Raw genomic sequence first — 15,032 nt, 5'->3', positions numbered from 1 at the left:
GTGTTTAGACCAGTCTTAATGTTCTGAACTTCTCTAGGGATTTTTATGAAGAATACATTTCACAAAGCCTGATCCTGCTCTCATTTACACTGGTGCAAGTCAAGAGTAACTGCACATTGTAATCAAGGTCGTTACATTGGCGTAGAACTAGTGTGAGATCAAAATCAGGCTTTTATATTTCACAATACCATTATAGGACATTTTGATCCACACTTTATAGAAACTGGGAAAATCGAAACTCAGAGTGTTGACATGACATCCCTCCATCACAAAATGTCAACAACACAGCCAAAAATAGAACCCAAGACTCTCAATTCACAGTCCTTTGCATTAATCTCTAGTTACAAGACCTTTGGAGGGAAGAAAATTAGTATCTATAAACTCTGTAGTAGTCTGGCACCAGTTAACCACATTCTTAAACAAAGCTGTCAACTAAATTAGCTTTTGTCTAAAAACCTACTCATGGGGCTAGAACCCAAGAACTCCTGAGTTCTAGCTTTGACTCTGCCATGCACAATCTTGGGAGGCCAGTTAAATGGAGCATGTTTCAGTCCTTCTATCTGTAAAGCAAGGGCTATGATCCATAACTGACAGGGGATGATGTTAGGGTAAGTTTATGTTTAGGCAGCACTTTCAAACTGTAAACAATTAAGTACTAGGTATTTATTTTTTATAGTTATTAACTTCCACTTAGCAATCCTTAAAGAGTACATAGATGCTTAATACATTACTGCAGGATCACTGTATGGCAGGGCTACTCAATACGCAGCCCATGGGCTGCATGTGGCCTGCAGTGCAGTTTGGATTTACATGGGGATCAACACATGGCCCACAAGACATGGCCTCCACTGGGAACACGCTCCACAACGGCGAGGTGTCTCCCAGGCGGGGTGAGCATTAAAATGCAAGCAGACAGACTGGCTAGAACAGATGGATATAGGGAGTCAGCATTTCTATCCCCCAGGGAGGAGGTGCTGGGAGCACCAGGGCATTGTGTGAAGTGCTTTGTATTCATGCCCACCAGTGTGAAAGTTATTTGCATATATATTTGCATGTCTATGCGACCGCACTTAAGTTGCAGTCCTCAGCATGTGCTGTGAATATAATTGTGGCCCCTGGTTTGTCAAAGTTGAGTAGCCCTGCTATATGGCTTGCCAACAAATAATTATAAAATTGGCAAAATATCTTGTGACTTATTTCTATTAGAATAATCTGATGAAATGCTAAGTATTTCATAAAACAGTTGGCCAAAATAGGACAATCTGAAATAGAGATTTTTAAAGAAATGATACATCAAGAGTCCCATGGGGGATGTAGCATACAACTGAGGTAGGATGTAAGGAAAGCAGAATACCATACCAGAAGGGCTGTAATGTACAGGCAGTCCCCGACTTACGCGGATCCGACTTATGTCGGATCCGCAGTTATGAATGCGGCTTTTCTCGCCCCGGAGGACACAGACTGCGGGACCTCGTGGTCCCGCCACCCGTGTACTCCGGGGCGAGAAAAGCTGCTCCACGTCTCCCTGGTCTGCAGACCAGGAAGACGCGGAGCAAAACCGCGGAGGGGCTCAGGCAGCCGGACAGCCCAGACGTGCCTGGGCTGTCCCGGCGCCGGCTCCCCCCAAGGCTTTGCAAAGCCGCGGAGGGGCTGGGGCTCCGGGGCAGCCCAGGCGCGCCTGGGCTGTCCCACTGCAGGCGTGCTTCGCGGCTTTGCTCCCCATCTCCCTGGTCTGCAGGGAGATGGGGAGCAAAGCCGCGGAGCACGCCCGCAGGGGGACAGCTCAAGCGCGCCCGGGCTGTCCCGCTGCGGGCGTGCTCCAAAGCTTTGCTCCCCATCTCCCTGGTCTGACCAGCAGACCAGGGAGATGGGGAGCAAAGCCTCGGAGCATGCCAGCAGTGGGACAGCGAAGCGCGCCTGGACTGTCCCGCTGCCCGCGTGCTCTGCGGCTTTGCTCCTCGTCTCCCAGGTCAGCAGACCAGGGAGACGGAGCAAAGCCATGGAGGACTTGGGCATCCCCACCCCCATCTCCCTGGTCTGCTGGGGGGGGTGCAGTTAGTGCCCCACCCCAGCAGACCAGGCTTTTCTTGCCTACCCCTGAGGTAGAGCAGCTGGGGGCTGCCGGGTTGGTCCCGCAGCGCTGCTCCGGACCAACCCGGCAGCACCCCAGCTGCTCTGCCCCAGGCATCCCCAAGTCAGCCGCTGCTGAAACTGACCAGCGGCTGACTACAGGAAGCCCGAGGCAGAGTTGCTCTGCCCCAGGCTTCCTGGAATCAGCCGCTGATCAGTTTCAGCAGCAGCTGACTTGGGGACGCCTGGGTTTCTTAAGCTGAATCTGTATGTAAGTCAGAACTGGCGTCCAGATTCAGCCGCGGTTGAAACTGATCAGTTTCAGCAGCGGCTGACGCCAGTTCCGACTTACATACAGCTTCAACTTAAGAACAAACCTACAGTCCCTATCTTGTACGTAACCCGGGGGCTGCCTGTATTGCCTTGCTCTGTAAATATACACACTACTACCCTCTACTGGATGGAATTTGTCAGACCATTTAAGACAGTGATGGGCAACCTAGATTAGTGAGCAGGTCACATGAGTGATCCTCTTTCATCTGCATAGGCCACAACATTGTATTGTAACCAAGTCAATTTTCTGGGCTAGGATAATTTTGCTAACTGTACTTGCATTCCTAGAATTTGCAGGATGAGCCTGCTGAACCGTAGCAGCGCTTTGATTGGATGCAGAGGGAGAGCACGGCTCCTGCAATTGATGTGTGCAATCAGCACCCAGCTCACTTCACGTGCCTGTGTTTTAGAGGTGTGTAACTTTAGTAATACCATCAGGAAAAAAAACTACCCAGACACAAAGCAGCAGAATGCAGTAATCCTGTGTGTGGCAAAATGTCCTGAGGGCCACACACAGAACTCTGATGGGCTGCATGAAGCCTGCAGGCTACAAGTTACCCAGCACGGATTTAAGATTTGCATGTATCAGTTCCCTCTACTGATTAAGAAAAACAGCTCTTACAATTCACTTTACAGAAAAAATTAATTCCTATGCAATCAGTGGAAAACCATGAGCCTGTGTATTAGAGATGGGATGGGAGATTTCACAGATTTTGACTGTGTATATTAAGACAGACATTTATTTTACTATTCAGCACAGTCCCAGAAGGATGCAAGGTACAGGCAGTCCCCGGGTTGCGTACAAGATAGGGACTGTAGGTTTGTTCTTAAGTTGAATCTGTATGTAAGTTGGAACTGGCGTCCAGATTCAGCCGCTGCTGAAACTGACCGCCAGTTCTGACTTACATACAGATTCAATTTAAGAACCCCAAGCGTCCCCAAGTCAGCTGCTGCTGAAACTGATCAGCGCTGATTCCAGGAAGCCTGGGGCAGAGCAACTCTGCCTCGGGCTTCCTGTAGTCAGCACTGGTCAGTTTCAGCAGCGGCTGACTTGGGGACGCCTGGGGCAGAGCAGCTGGGGTGCTGCTGGGTTGCTCCAGTAGCACCGCTCCTCGGCGCTACTGGACCAACCCAGCAGCACCCTAGCTGCTCTGTCCCAGGCATCCTGATTCAGCCGCTGCTGAAACTGACCAGCAGCGGCTGAATCAGGACGCCTGGGGCAGAGCAGCTCGGGTGCTGCCGGGTTGGTCAAGTAGTGCCCAGAGCAGCGCTGCGGGACCAACCGGCAGCGCCCCAGCTGCTCTGCCCCAGGGTCCGGCAACAAAAGCCTGGTCTGCTGGGGGGGGCACACTAGCTACGCCCCCCCCCAGCAGACCAGGGACACGGGGAGCAAAGCCACAGTGGCAGCGGGGTGCCGCGCCTCTGAGGCTTTGCTCTGGCAAAGCCTCAGAGGCGCGGGACCGCGCCGCAGCTGGGGCTTCGCTCCCGGTGTCTCTGGTCTGCTGGAGACCGTCTCCAGCAGACCAGGAGCACCGTGAGCGAAGCCGCAGCAGCGGCGGGTTCCCGCAGACCAGGGGCACTGGGAGCAGCTTTACTCGCCCCGGAGGTCGAGGTGGCGGATCGCTGCCTGTGAGCTCCGGGGCGAGAAAGCCCTGTTCGTAAGTGCGGATCCGACATAAGTCGGATCCGCGTAAGTCGGGGACTGCCTGTATTCAACTTTAAAATTGCAACACTGGCATGTACATAAAATATAAGTTTTTATTATTAATTATTATTAAATACCTTGCCAGTGGCCTCAAGTTTTGTACCCGCTGCATTAACTAGAGCCACCTGGATTTGCATGTGGAAGAATATGAAAAATATTATCTCTATTTTTATTTAGAGCGGGATTTTCACAAGTGCTCTCTTTGAACAAAGCTCCTCCTGGGAAAAGAGTTAGATCACTGCTGAAGTGTTGGAAAACCCAGCCTTCAACTCCTAAAGCAATCTAGCTTACGTGTCTCCTTAAAAGGTTGCATAGGGGTAGAGATGTAAAAAGGTTCTACTGTCACTTGTTCGAGGTGGGCCACATGGCTCATATACCTGCTCCTGTGATGTGCTGATTGACTTGTTTTGCCACCACCTTGCATCATCACTAATGGTTGTGCAAAGTGGGTACAGAATACCATCACAACAGAATTGTGTACTTGCTTTGCACAGGTGTAAAGGCTGTGGAAAATCAGGTTTTATACATTGCAGAAGAATCCTGTTTTCATTTTAAATCAATTCAATAATCCTAAACACATTAAAAGTTAACAGGGGCCTTATTGTTATTGTTTCTGTTATTACTCAGGCAAATTACCAGGGACTGCAACTGCAGGTTTGCTTTATGAAGACTTCTAGATTTGATTCAATATAAATATATGCAGAACAATGCAAACAAAGAGTTTGAACATTGATTTTTAATTTCAGCCATACACACTGACTTTTTAAATGCCCACATTAGCTTAAAATCAAGAAAGTATTTTATCCATTACCTGTCGGACGCAGTAAGCACAGTGAGGGCATCTTTCTGCACATACATCAACTTAATAGCCTTCATATTATGTGGCTTTACACACAAACTGGCAGGCCTGGACGGTGAGCAGACTATGTCCCACACCACCAGCTTTCCTCCAGATGTGGCTGTGAGTGCTTGCAAATTGCTAAAATGAAAAACTGACTGACTAAAGAGTCCCACTGTCTTGTCGAAAGTCTGCAAAGGAAGCAGAAAGATGCTGCATGGCATTCTCTGCAAAGTAAAAAACTAACCTACCCTTGCAAAGTCAACTGAAATTAAAGAGAAAAAATAACCTCATAAATCTGACTGTAGGAAACTTCTGGTGTTATAGGCAGCAAGGTGCTTTAGAGAACAACAGCCACACTCCTGAACACTCACAGAATTCCAGCTACATAAATGTTGGTTGCATGGAGGGGCTTTGCTGGGTGAAGGAAAATTTCCCTACATCTATTGGGCTCTGGGTCTGTCCCATGCCTTGTTTCCCTTCCACTGCAGATGGAGAGAGGGACATCAAGCCCTATTTAACTAATGACTGCAGATGTGAAGCTCTGTTAGGGCCAAGTATTACTGACATCTCCACTAGTTATTGGCAGCTCATGCCTTTTCAGTACAAAGCTGCTCCCACAGCTCCACATTAAGGATTGACTGCCCCTCTCCCCACCAATGGCAGAACACAGCAGAGGTAAGTCTGTCATGCAGGCAAAGGGAGGACGGTCCTGTAGCTGGAGATGGGATAGGATCAGCTCTTTCTGGAAGCTCCATAGGAATCTGACCTCCCAGTAACACCAAGCTATCCCCTCCACTATCCACAGTGTTCCCTAGAGCAGTGGCTCTCAATCTTTCCAGATTAGTGGGCCACCTTCAGGACTCTGATTTGTGTTGAGTACCCCCAAGTTTCACCACACTTAGAAACTATTTACCTACAAAATCAGACATAGAAATACAAAAAAGGGTCACCACACATTGCTACAGAAAAATTGTTCAAATTTCTCATTTTTACCATACAATTATAAAATAGGAGGTAGGAGCCAGTTCACATGGGGGGTTGGCTTTTAAGTGTGGAGCTGCCTGATCCCCACCCCTGCTGCCTTCCACAGGCTGGATCTTCCCTCCCCCACTGTGTGTAAACATGTAGCCGCTGAAAGTTTCAGTGGTCACACGTTTACACAAATAAACGCATTTTAACATCCCTCGTTTGTACTGATTTTGCGAGTTTTTATGTAGCCTGTTGTAACACTAGATAATTATGTAGATGAACTGATGTGCCCCTGGAAGACCACTGTGTGTCCCAGAGATACGTATACCCCTGGTTGAGAACCATTGCTCTAGAGAGCCATGCAGCTTCTCACAATTAACCAACATCTAAAATGTTATTTTACAGTAACAGACCCAAAGCACTAGACACTGGGGGGATATTGCACTGTGATATGGAGGGACTTAGCAAGATCACTCCATTCAGGACACTGTGCTTGTTTAATAAGACAGACCGATCATCAATGTCAGAAAAAAAGCAAACCAGTTTAACCGCCACTTACTGTCCATTTACAATACTCACTCTGTCTGTTAAAGGAGGAGCGCTATAATGCAAACCGCTAGTATCCTGAGGAGAAATACAGAGACTCATCTCACATAAAGATGATCATTTTTAAAATGGACTTTGATCAGAAAAGAAGCTCTGTCTAACATGCCCATCACTGTGTTATCTTATTATTATAGCAGCATTTGTTTGCCAGTTTGCCACACCCACAACTGAGAACTTATTGCACTAGACACTATGCAAATTGTAAAAAAAAAACAAAAAACAGCTGCCCTGAAGACCTTACATTAAGTAGACAAAAAGTTGGAGAGGAAATAGAAAAGCTAAATGATTTGCCCAAGGTCACACAACTGACAGAACCAAGAATAGAAAGCAGGTTCCTGAGACACAATCCAGTGCCCTTTCTGCTGTCACTCTGCAACACAAAGCTACAGTATGTCTCCATCCCTTCCATAATTTCTTTATTAAAAGAGTAATTAGAATGTTGAAATAATATCTTCCCCATCAGGATTATCCTGTTCTTGTGGCAAAAGAACTACAAACAAAATTATGTATCACATTAACTCCTATGCCTACTTACCCACATATAAAACAGCACTTGAGTTTTACTGTTACTGACTAGTTCCTTATGATTTTTTGGATTAAAAACAATGTAGCTCTGAAATTAAAAAATTAAAGTTAGAGTAAATTTGACATTGGCCAGCGTATGACATTCACACATGTCCATTGTAATGCTCTGCACACCCACTTGTGCTTCCCTAAATCCATTCTTCTTACAGATGTAGTGTGTTAATCTGGAGAGAATTTGACCCACAAGGCAATCAATGGCCTGTGAACCAAACATGGCTTGCCAGGGTTAGCCAGATGTTTTATTTACCTGCACATCTGCAGGTATGGCTGCTGCAGGAAGTGGTGTCCCGGTCTGTGCCATTTCCCACTGCTCCCATTGACCGTGACTGATGAGCCGCGGCCAACAAGAGCTACAGGTAAATAAAGCATCTGATGGCTTCATGGGCTAATCCTGGTGAACTGCTTACTGCCCACCTATCCACTAAGGCCTTCTATGTCAGTATGGCAGTGTAAACAGGTTTGTGAGTGTGACCCCTATGAGGAATGCCTTCCTGGGTAATAACAGAGAAATAGCCATGTTAGTCTGATCTTGGTAAAACCAAAAAGAAAAACAAAAGTCATGTAGCACTTCATATGATCTGAAGAAAGCTCATCACCTAATAAACCATCTTGTTAGTCTTTGAAATGCTACATGACTTTTGTTTTTGGGTTGTTGTTTTTTTCTCTTTTACCTGGGCAGTGTAAAGCTGGCATCAGAGCATTACTTTTCACCTGCTGCTGAAAGGTCACCACAGCAGAGAGTCTTGGGCATAGCTGAAATGCACTGCTCTATTGCTATTCTCAGGGCCTATAGAGAATCATCATGGGGAGCAGTGAGCATTTCTGAGGTTGCTCTAATGTATAATGGTGTCTGCACACTGCCCCACACAGCAATGCAACAACATCATTGTCCTACATCCATCCCTCTTCCTACCCCAAGTGCAGGAATTAGGTGCAAATCAGGCACACTGTGTTTAAAAATGGTTTGTTTCCACTCTCAATTCCTTTTCATAATCAGAATCACTCACCTGATAACCAAATGCAGGAGGCAATTCTATACTAAACATAGGTTTGTCTTCAGGTGACGTCCACTTCCAAATGCAAACTCTCTGGCAGACAGGGGAAAGCAAGGAAATATCAATGTGATTTACTGAACCCCTATTGAACTCAGTGGGCCTAATCCTGCTCATTCAAACTGCAGCAGCTCCAGTAGAGTCAGTGGGTTACATGGGGGAGCAAGAGAGCAGAATGAAGCCTAGTAGGGTCTTGCTGGTTAGTCTGGAATTTTTAAAAATTGATTACATAAGATACTGATTGTATGCAGTCTCAGATAAATACTCAGCATGGTCAGACCTGCAGTCAGAAACACTTTTTGAACTGGAGATCAACAAAATCTGAGTTATGTTTCCCACCATTATAAATCACTTTTGCTGCAGCTACATTTGAACCATGTTTGCATGTGGCTCTTTGCCAGGGAAGACTGGCCTAAGTTTACAGAATAATGCAAGAGGTCATAGCATTAGGTTTTCACTTCTGCAGGCCTGGATTCCACTCTTGACTCAGATGAATTCAAGTGAGCATGAATTTAATTATCTCCAGTAGTATACACGGAGAATGTGGATACAACATTTGCATTTAGTATGACCTTTCACTAGCTTTAGCCCTGGCATAATTTTGGATTTGAACTGCAAAGCACAACTGACTTAGCCGAGAACTCTCATTACATCACTGCTAACCAGGTCTGACATTATACCCCTTCTTGTATATTGGAGAAGACTGACAGTATGATCTGAAACTAAACAAAGAAATATATGTTACATTTCTGCCTGAAATGTAAGGTAACTGGATTTCATGTTGCTAGTTAATGTAATCAAGTTATTTTAATTAAAGATCTGTCAAAATCAGAATAGTTTGTCCAGACGTATATTCTGAATTTTACAGTTTAAGATAAATGAAAATTCTGAGTTAGTAAAACCAAAATCCAGATGACATGATTTTGGAAAGCCAGTCCTCATCCTGCCCAGTTTTACTCCACTCTCGTTCATATCCTCCTATCAGTTAAACTGGTGCAAATTTGCAGGGGTCAATCTTCACAGGAGTCAGAGAAAAGATTTTCTTTACCTGTATTTTGCTGGCACCAACTGTTACCAAATATTTAGCATCTTGGGAAATAGCAATAGCACCAACACCATCCTCTGGATGACTACCAAATATTGTATGCACAGGAATGCTGCAGAACAATGCATACACAGTCACTAATTACAGAGAAAACTATTTACGATATTACTTTTAGCTATCATTCCATCCCTTCCCACTCACTACTTTTCACAAAAGTCTATAGCCTGTCATTTTGGAATCACCCTTTCACCATCATTGGGGGCAAAACCACCACCTGAGCTGTTGCAAACTAATTCAAGTAAGGTTCCAAACACCACAAGTCTTGGAATCTTGTTTCTATAGTACCCTTAAAGCAGGGCAAATTATTCATCAACAGGTCTGCTTTTTCTGAAAGTATTGTCATATACAACTCCCACCCACTCCCCTCAGAATCAGGAATCCTGTTCTAAGCTGCTGTGTTGCTTTCAGAGCTGTGATTTCGCTCATCTGATGGTAATTTCTGAACAATGCACACTGATGGTTATGTTTCTAGGGCAGCTCCTGCTTCTTGCAGATTTAGAGTCTGACTGGGACTGTTCTGGAGGGAACTGCAGCAGCGGTAACCAGGAAGGAATGAAAGGGAAGGTTTACAGCCAACAACCAATGCCTCACAGTACTCCTCATTCTAAGAGCTAGGACCAAGATTTGAAAAAAAAAATAGGTGAGTAAAGTCAGAGTCCAATTATGAATGTAAGAGCCCAACCTTAGGCATCCATGTTTGAAAATCTTGGCCTAGGGAAGTTTTGATCCCTCACATGGACCAGTCTGCACCAGGATGATTTGAAACTGAAGTGATTACTCCACTAAGGGAATCTTTGCTGCTTGGCCTACTTTTCCATCCTGAGCTCTTGGACTATGTAGTTATTTTAGTCCAAACTCAAAGCTCAGATAGCTTACTAACTGTTCTATTGGCTCAAGAAATTTTCCTATTTCTAGACTGGTGGGTCTGAATTTTGGTTTTTGCTAATACTGCCACGAGAAGGTTACTTGGCAGTTATCCAGAGTGCTGAGACAATGTCATTTCCTGAATCATCTGGAATGTTTGCTACACAGAGACAGAACATGCTCAAACAGGGGCTTTTTACATACCTGGGAAACTTACCCTGAGAAGGCATCCCACACAATGATTAGATTATCAGGTCCTTGATCAGCTGTTGCAACCCATCGTCTATCTTCGCTTATACACAGACAAGAAATAGAATTAGAGTGACCCTAGGGAGTCAAAATAAGACACGTGCCTTGAAAGATCTATGATCAACATTTATTTAAAGCCATCATTCAGCAAAAGTGTAATAAAACTGCACATGCTGAGGTGATACACTGAACCTGCAAAAGTCTCTATGCCCATATCTGTCAAGATCCTCCTCTGTTTCCACTTTCAATCCCACCTTATCTAGGAGCACTTCCTTCTTCACCCATCTGTAATCCCTCGGTCCCTCTCTCCTGAACTTATTTCCCTGTGTTTTTTCTTGCCATACATTTACACTGTAAACTGTCTAGGGCAGAAAACAGAACATGACTTTTCAGTATTTATAAAGCAGAGAATAAATATACAGTGCTCTATGCATTTTTATCATTCATACCAGAATATTAAAACTCTTTGATAAAGCTTTAGCCTGGTACAGCTAAAATTCATAGTTCAGACATAAGGCATATGGTTATAAACAGAGTTTTTTTTGTAAAAACAAACGAAAAAAAGAAGTGCCGGTATTAGCGTTGCCAGATGGTTTTGTTGAGAAAAAAAAAGCACCTGGGCTGTCAAGTGATTAAAAAAATTAATTGCAATTAATTGTGTGCACTGCCCCTTTGAAACGCTGCAGCAGCATTTCAAAGGGGCAGCACTGAGGAAGCCCAGGATCAACTGGAGTCCTCAGCTGACCCTGGCTCTATGCACTGCCCCTTAGAAAAGCAGCCCCGGTATATCCAGGGGGCAGCACCGTGGCAGCCTGAGGTCAGCTGGAGTCCCCAGATGCCCCTGGGCTCTGAACAGCACTGCCCCTTTGAAGCACTGAAGCGGCACTTTGAAGGGGCAGCGCAATGCAGAGTCAGGGATTAGCTGGAGTGCCCAGCTGATTCCTGGCTCCATATTGTGCTTCTCCTTTGAAGCACTGGAACGGTGCGATTAACATGTTAAAAAAATTAACTCGTTAATCCTGCCCTGTGTTAATCGCAGGCATTAACGCACTTCAGTTGACGACCCTAATCCCTAGAGATCAGGGCTTCCCAAACTATGGGTCGGGACCCAAATATGGGTCGCCATTACATTTCAAAAGAGTCGCCAAGTGTCACTCCAGGTGGCTCTGCCCCCTCTCTTCCTCCTTTTTGAATTGCCCTGGGTCACCAAGTCTTCCTGAATTGTCAAAATGGGTCCTGATCTGGAAAAGGTTGGGAACCGCTGCTACAGATCATGAAAACACAGCAGAACTATGTCAATGTCTGGAATAATTCAATAAATTCTTCTATATAATCAATATATTTGTGTCCTAATCAAAAGAGTGCTTTTTTAGCTCAGCCTCAGCTGTGAGCAGCACAGGGCCGTAGGGGGGTTGATTCTGCCATGGGCAGTGTAGAGTTCAGGGAGGCTCAGCTCCCAACTGCAGGTGGCACAGGACTCAGGGATGGGAGTCAGCCCCCAAGCTCACGGGAGGGGTCAGCCCCTAGCCTGGGGGCAAGGTAGACCCCACTATGGGCAATGCAGAATTAGAGAGGGTAGACTCAGCCCAAGAATCAGATGTGGGGGAAGGGTCAGTCCCAGCCCCAGGAGGCAAAGGGAGGGTGGCTTGAGTGAGTCCTGTGGTGCGGGGGAGAAAGGGGGACAGTTTGGTTAAGCCGCCCCAGGCTGTTTTATTTAAAAAAATATGGTCATCTGAGAAGGGACAGGGACAGGTGCCTTCTTGTTTACTTCTCCCTTGAAGCTGGGCCATCTTCAGGTTCCCCCCTTTTTTCACTGCTTCTTTTTCCTGTGCACCCTCTGGTGGCAGTTTGTATTACTGCACTTTACCAGAGTGTTTTCTGGAGCAGTTCATGCTGGTTTGCCACCCTCTGTGATTAATGTGCATTAATTTTTTTAATACGTTACTTCTGCTCTGCATGAATCACAGGCGTTAACACCCATTAATTGACAGCCCTATTACTTAGGCAGAGCCCAAAAACGTGGTAATCACTGCAGCCATATGCACAATTTATAAATATTTTCCTGTTAAGTATCATTAACGTCTGAAGAGTTGAACAACACCGAAGTACAAGTAAGGAGCCAATTCAGTTAAAGATAAACAGAGACTCACCAAAGCGCTCAACTGGCTTTGAACAGTGAAAATGCAACTGATGCTGGGTAGATAGGTCGTCAGAATGTTTTTTTAGATCACAATATGCAAGTCTCCTACTTCCCTTGCTATGAGCAGGTTCTACACCCGTAAGAAATGGATTCTATGCCTGCAGAAAATGCAGTGGGATTCTCACCCATAGGATAGGATTCTCTCAGTGGGGTTCAGTGCCTGTGGGAAGGCTGTTCTCTGGGATTGAGTTTCTGTACCTGTAGATGATATTGCCTGTTTCCGTGTACATCGTGGATCACAGCAGAGTGAGAGGAAACATATAGAATCACCCTTTGTTCTTCATCAAGCAGGCTGTAAACAGGGAGGCTGCTATTGTAACCAAATGCCCAAGACAAACTCTGTAAGGAAAACAGTAACTTCTTTACGCCAAGCAGTGACAGAATTATCATAAAACACATTGGCTACGTCTACACTGCAGGCTTCTTGCACAAGAACTGTTTTGTGCAAGAGTTCTTGTGCAAAAGGTCTTCCACAAGAGCGCGTCCACACTGCCATGTGCTTTTGCGCAAGATGCTCTCTTGCGCAAGAAAGCACAGATGTCCATTTTAGCCATAGGGCTTTCTTGCGCAAGAAATTAATTTGTGGAAGAGCTCTTGAGCAAGAAGGCTCATTCCTCATGGGGAGAGGAATAACTCTTCCTGAAGAAGCCCTGTTTTCTGACTCTGTAATGTAAATTTACTTGCGTGCATGCAGTGTAGACACCCAGCAAGTTTTTGCGCAAGAACAACTGTTCCTGCGCAAAAAGCCTGCAGTGTAAACATAGCCAATCTCTTACTTTTAGATAGCATTTGAGATCTTAAAGGAACACAACATGCTTCAATTATAATCTCCTCAGTCATGACTGACATCCTGCCACCTTTAGGGAAAAGGACAATACCACACTTGGCCAAGAACACTGCAACAAAACCCTCCTAATAATAAGTTGCTCCATGACTCATTAATGCTGTCTTGATTGGCAGAAGAGTGAAAATGCAGCTGATACTAGTGATCTGTGACAGAGCCAAAAGACATCAGAATAACCCCTAACAAGGATTTCAACCTCTTAGAACATAAGAACATAAGAACGGCCGTACTGGGTCAGACCAAAGGTCCATCTAGCCCAGTATCCTGTCTACCGACAGTGGCCCAGCACCAGATGCCCCAGAGAGGGTGGACCGAAGACAATGATCAAGCGATTTGTCTCCTGCCATCCATCTCCAGCCTCTGACAGACAGAGGCCAAGGATACCATTTTATCCCCTGGCTAATAGCCTTTTATGGACCTAACCTCCATGAAATTATCTAGCTTCTCTTTAAACTCTATTATAGTCCTAGCTTTCACAGCCTTCTCTGGCAAGGAGTTCCACAGGTTGACTACACATATTTCCCTTTTATCAGTCTCCTGTAGCTCTCTCACCTGACCCTGTCACTATTATTTTCAGTAGAAAAATCAAAACTATGTCTCTTGAATCTAAAAGATTACTTTGTCTGTGATGAGCTGGTCCTTTTCACTAGCATGACGTTTCCCATTCCCTTGGTCCTGTTTCGTATAATACTCACAATTGGATGTGTTTTGATGTGCTCGTTCTCTTCGAACAACAAACCAGGGGTGGCTGAGAACACAAGCGACGACTCCTCGGCAAGAGTAGAGCTGGCAGTGATGGGTGCTTCTAGGGATTCTGTTTCTTCACAGCTCATTTCAGCACCTGCTTCTATGCTCAGGATTTCCTGATCTGCTGAGTTCTCTTCGTCTTTGTCCCTCAGATTTTTCCGGTCACTTTCTTGTGCTTCTTGGCCTATTTGCTGCATTCCTTGTTTGAGATTTGTGGAGCTTGATAGTCTAGCAGGAGCTTTGCTCTCCCATTGCAGCTCTGTGGGCACTTGCTGTTCATCTTGTCCAATATCTTCTAATATTTCTGATACTACTGAAGTTTCTTCTCTTGCCTCTGATGGACCTTCAGTGAGATCAGTCACAGTTTCCTTAAAAACAAAGACAGACTTCAGTATACACTTTGCAGAATGAACATTGTATCATCTCTTCCATGTTGCATTGTCTCCCTCTCCACCTCTGTAGCTCATCCAATCATCATGCAGTTGATTGACATTAATCTGAATTTTACAATCCTGTTGGTTATTCCAGTACTATCAGTTCTATATTGAACTCTAGACACAGCACAAAGAAAGAATCCATTTCTGAGGTGTGACATCAATAAAGTCCTCTGTTTGTTTTCATAGAATATGAAGGTTTTAAAAACCTTCCTTATATTTAATCCGGATAAACTGATAGAAAATGTCTCTCCTCTCTATATTCCTTCTGTTCATGCAGTCCTGGTCTCCTCTAGATCTCTTATTTCAGTCTCACTGCTGTTAAGGAAAGAGATTTCTCTGTTGTAACACAATCTAGACCACCTTTCTTGAATTTCTGAACAACTCTCCATCAATGCTTCCTCTAATTTTTTCCATTTTTGTGCAGA

At 45.1% G+C, this 15,032-nt stretch overlaps 1 protein-coding gene across 7 annotated transcripts in view; it reads right to left on the bottom strand.

Moving 5' to 3' along the window:
• CFAP251 (cilia and flagella associated protein 251) overlaps positions 1-15,032 on the bottom strand; it is a 51,056-nt gene that overhangs the window by 30,385 nt on the left and 5,639 nt on the right. For 6 of the 7 annotated variants that reach the window (XR_012896018.1, XM_075898643.1, XM_075898642.1 and 3 more), the window contains exons 3-10: positions 14,119-14,538; positions 12,778-12,918; positions 10,348-10,457; positions 9,210-9,318; positions 8,117-8,197; positions 7,060-7,137; positions 6,498-6,542; positions 4,920-5,137 (exon numbers count right to left, since the gene is read on the bottom strand). Coding sequence is in view for 6 of the 7 variants with exons in the window: in XM_075898643.1 (XP_075754758.1) it covers positions 4,920-5,137; positions 6,498-6,542; positions 7,060-7,137; positions 8,117-8,197; positions 9,210-9,318; positions 10,348-10,457; positions 12,778-12,918; positions 14,119-14,538 (1,202 nt within the window). In the remaining variant the exon portion in view is untranslated. The remainder of the gene's footprint in view (positions 1-4,919; positions 5,138-6,497; positions 6,543-7,059; positions 7,138-8,116; positions 8,198-9,209; positions 9,319-10,347; positions 10,458-12,777; positions 12,919-14,118; positions 14,539-15,032) is intronic. The other variant, XM_075898644.1, reaches the window with a different exon arrangement.

Source organism: Pelodiscus sinensis, chromosome 15, assembly GCF_049634645.1.
Source record: "Pelodiscus sinensis isolate JC-2024 chromosome 15, ASM4963464v1, whole genome shotgun sequence".
Classification (NCBI taxonomy): domain Eukaryota; kingdom Metazoa; phylum Chordata; order Testudines; family Trionychidae; genus Pelodiscus; species Pelodiscus sinensis.
The sequence above is the reverse complement of the archived record's forward strand: the minus strand, read 5'-3'. Positions and strand labels throughout refer to the sequence as shown.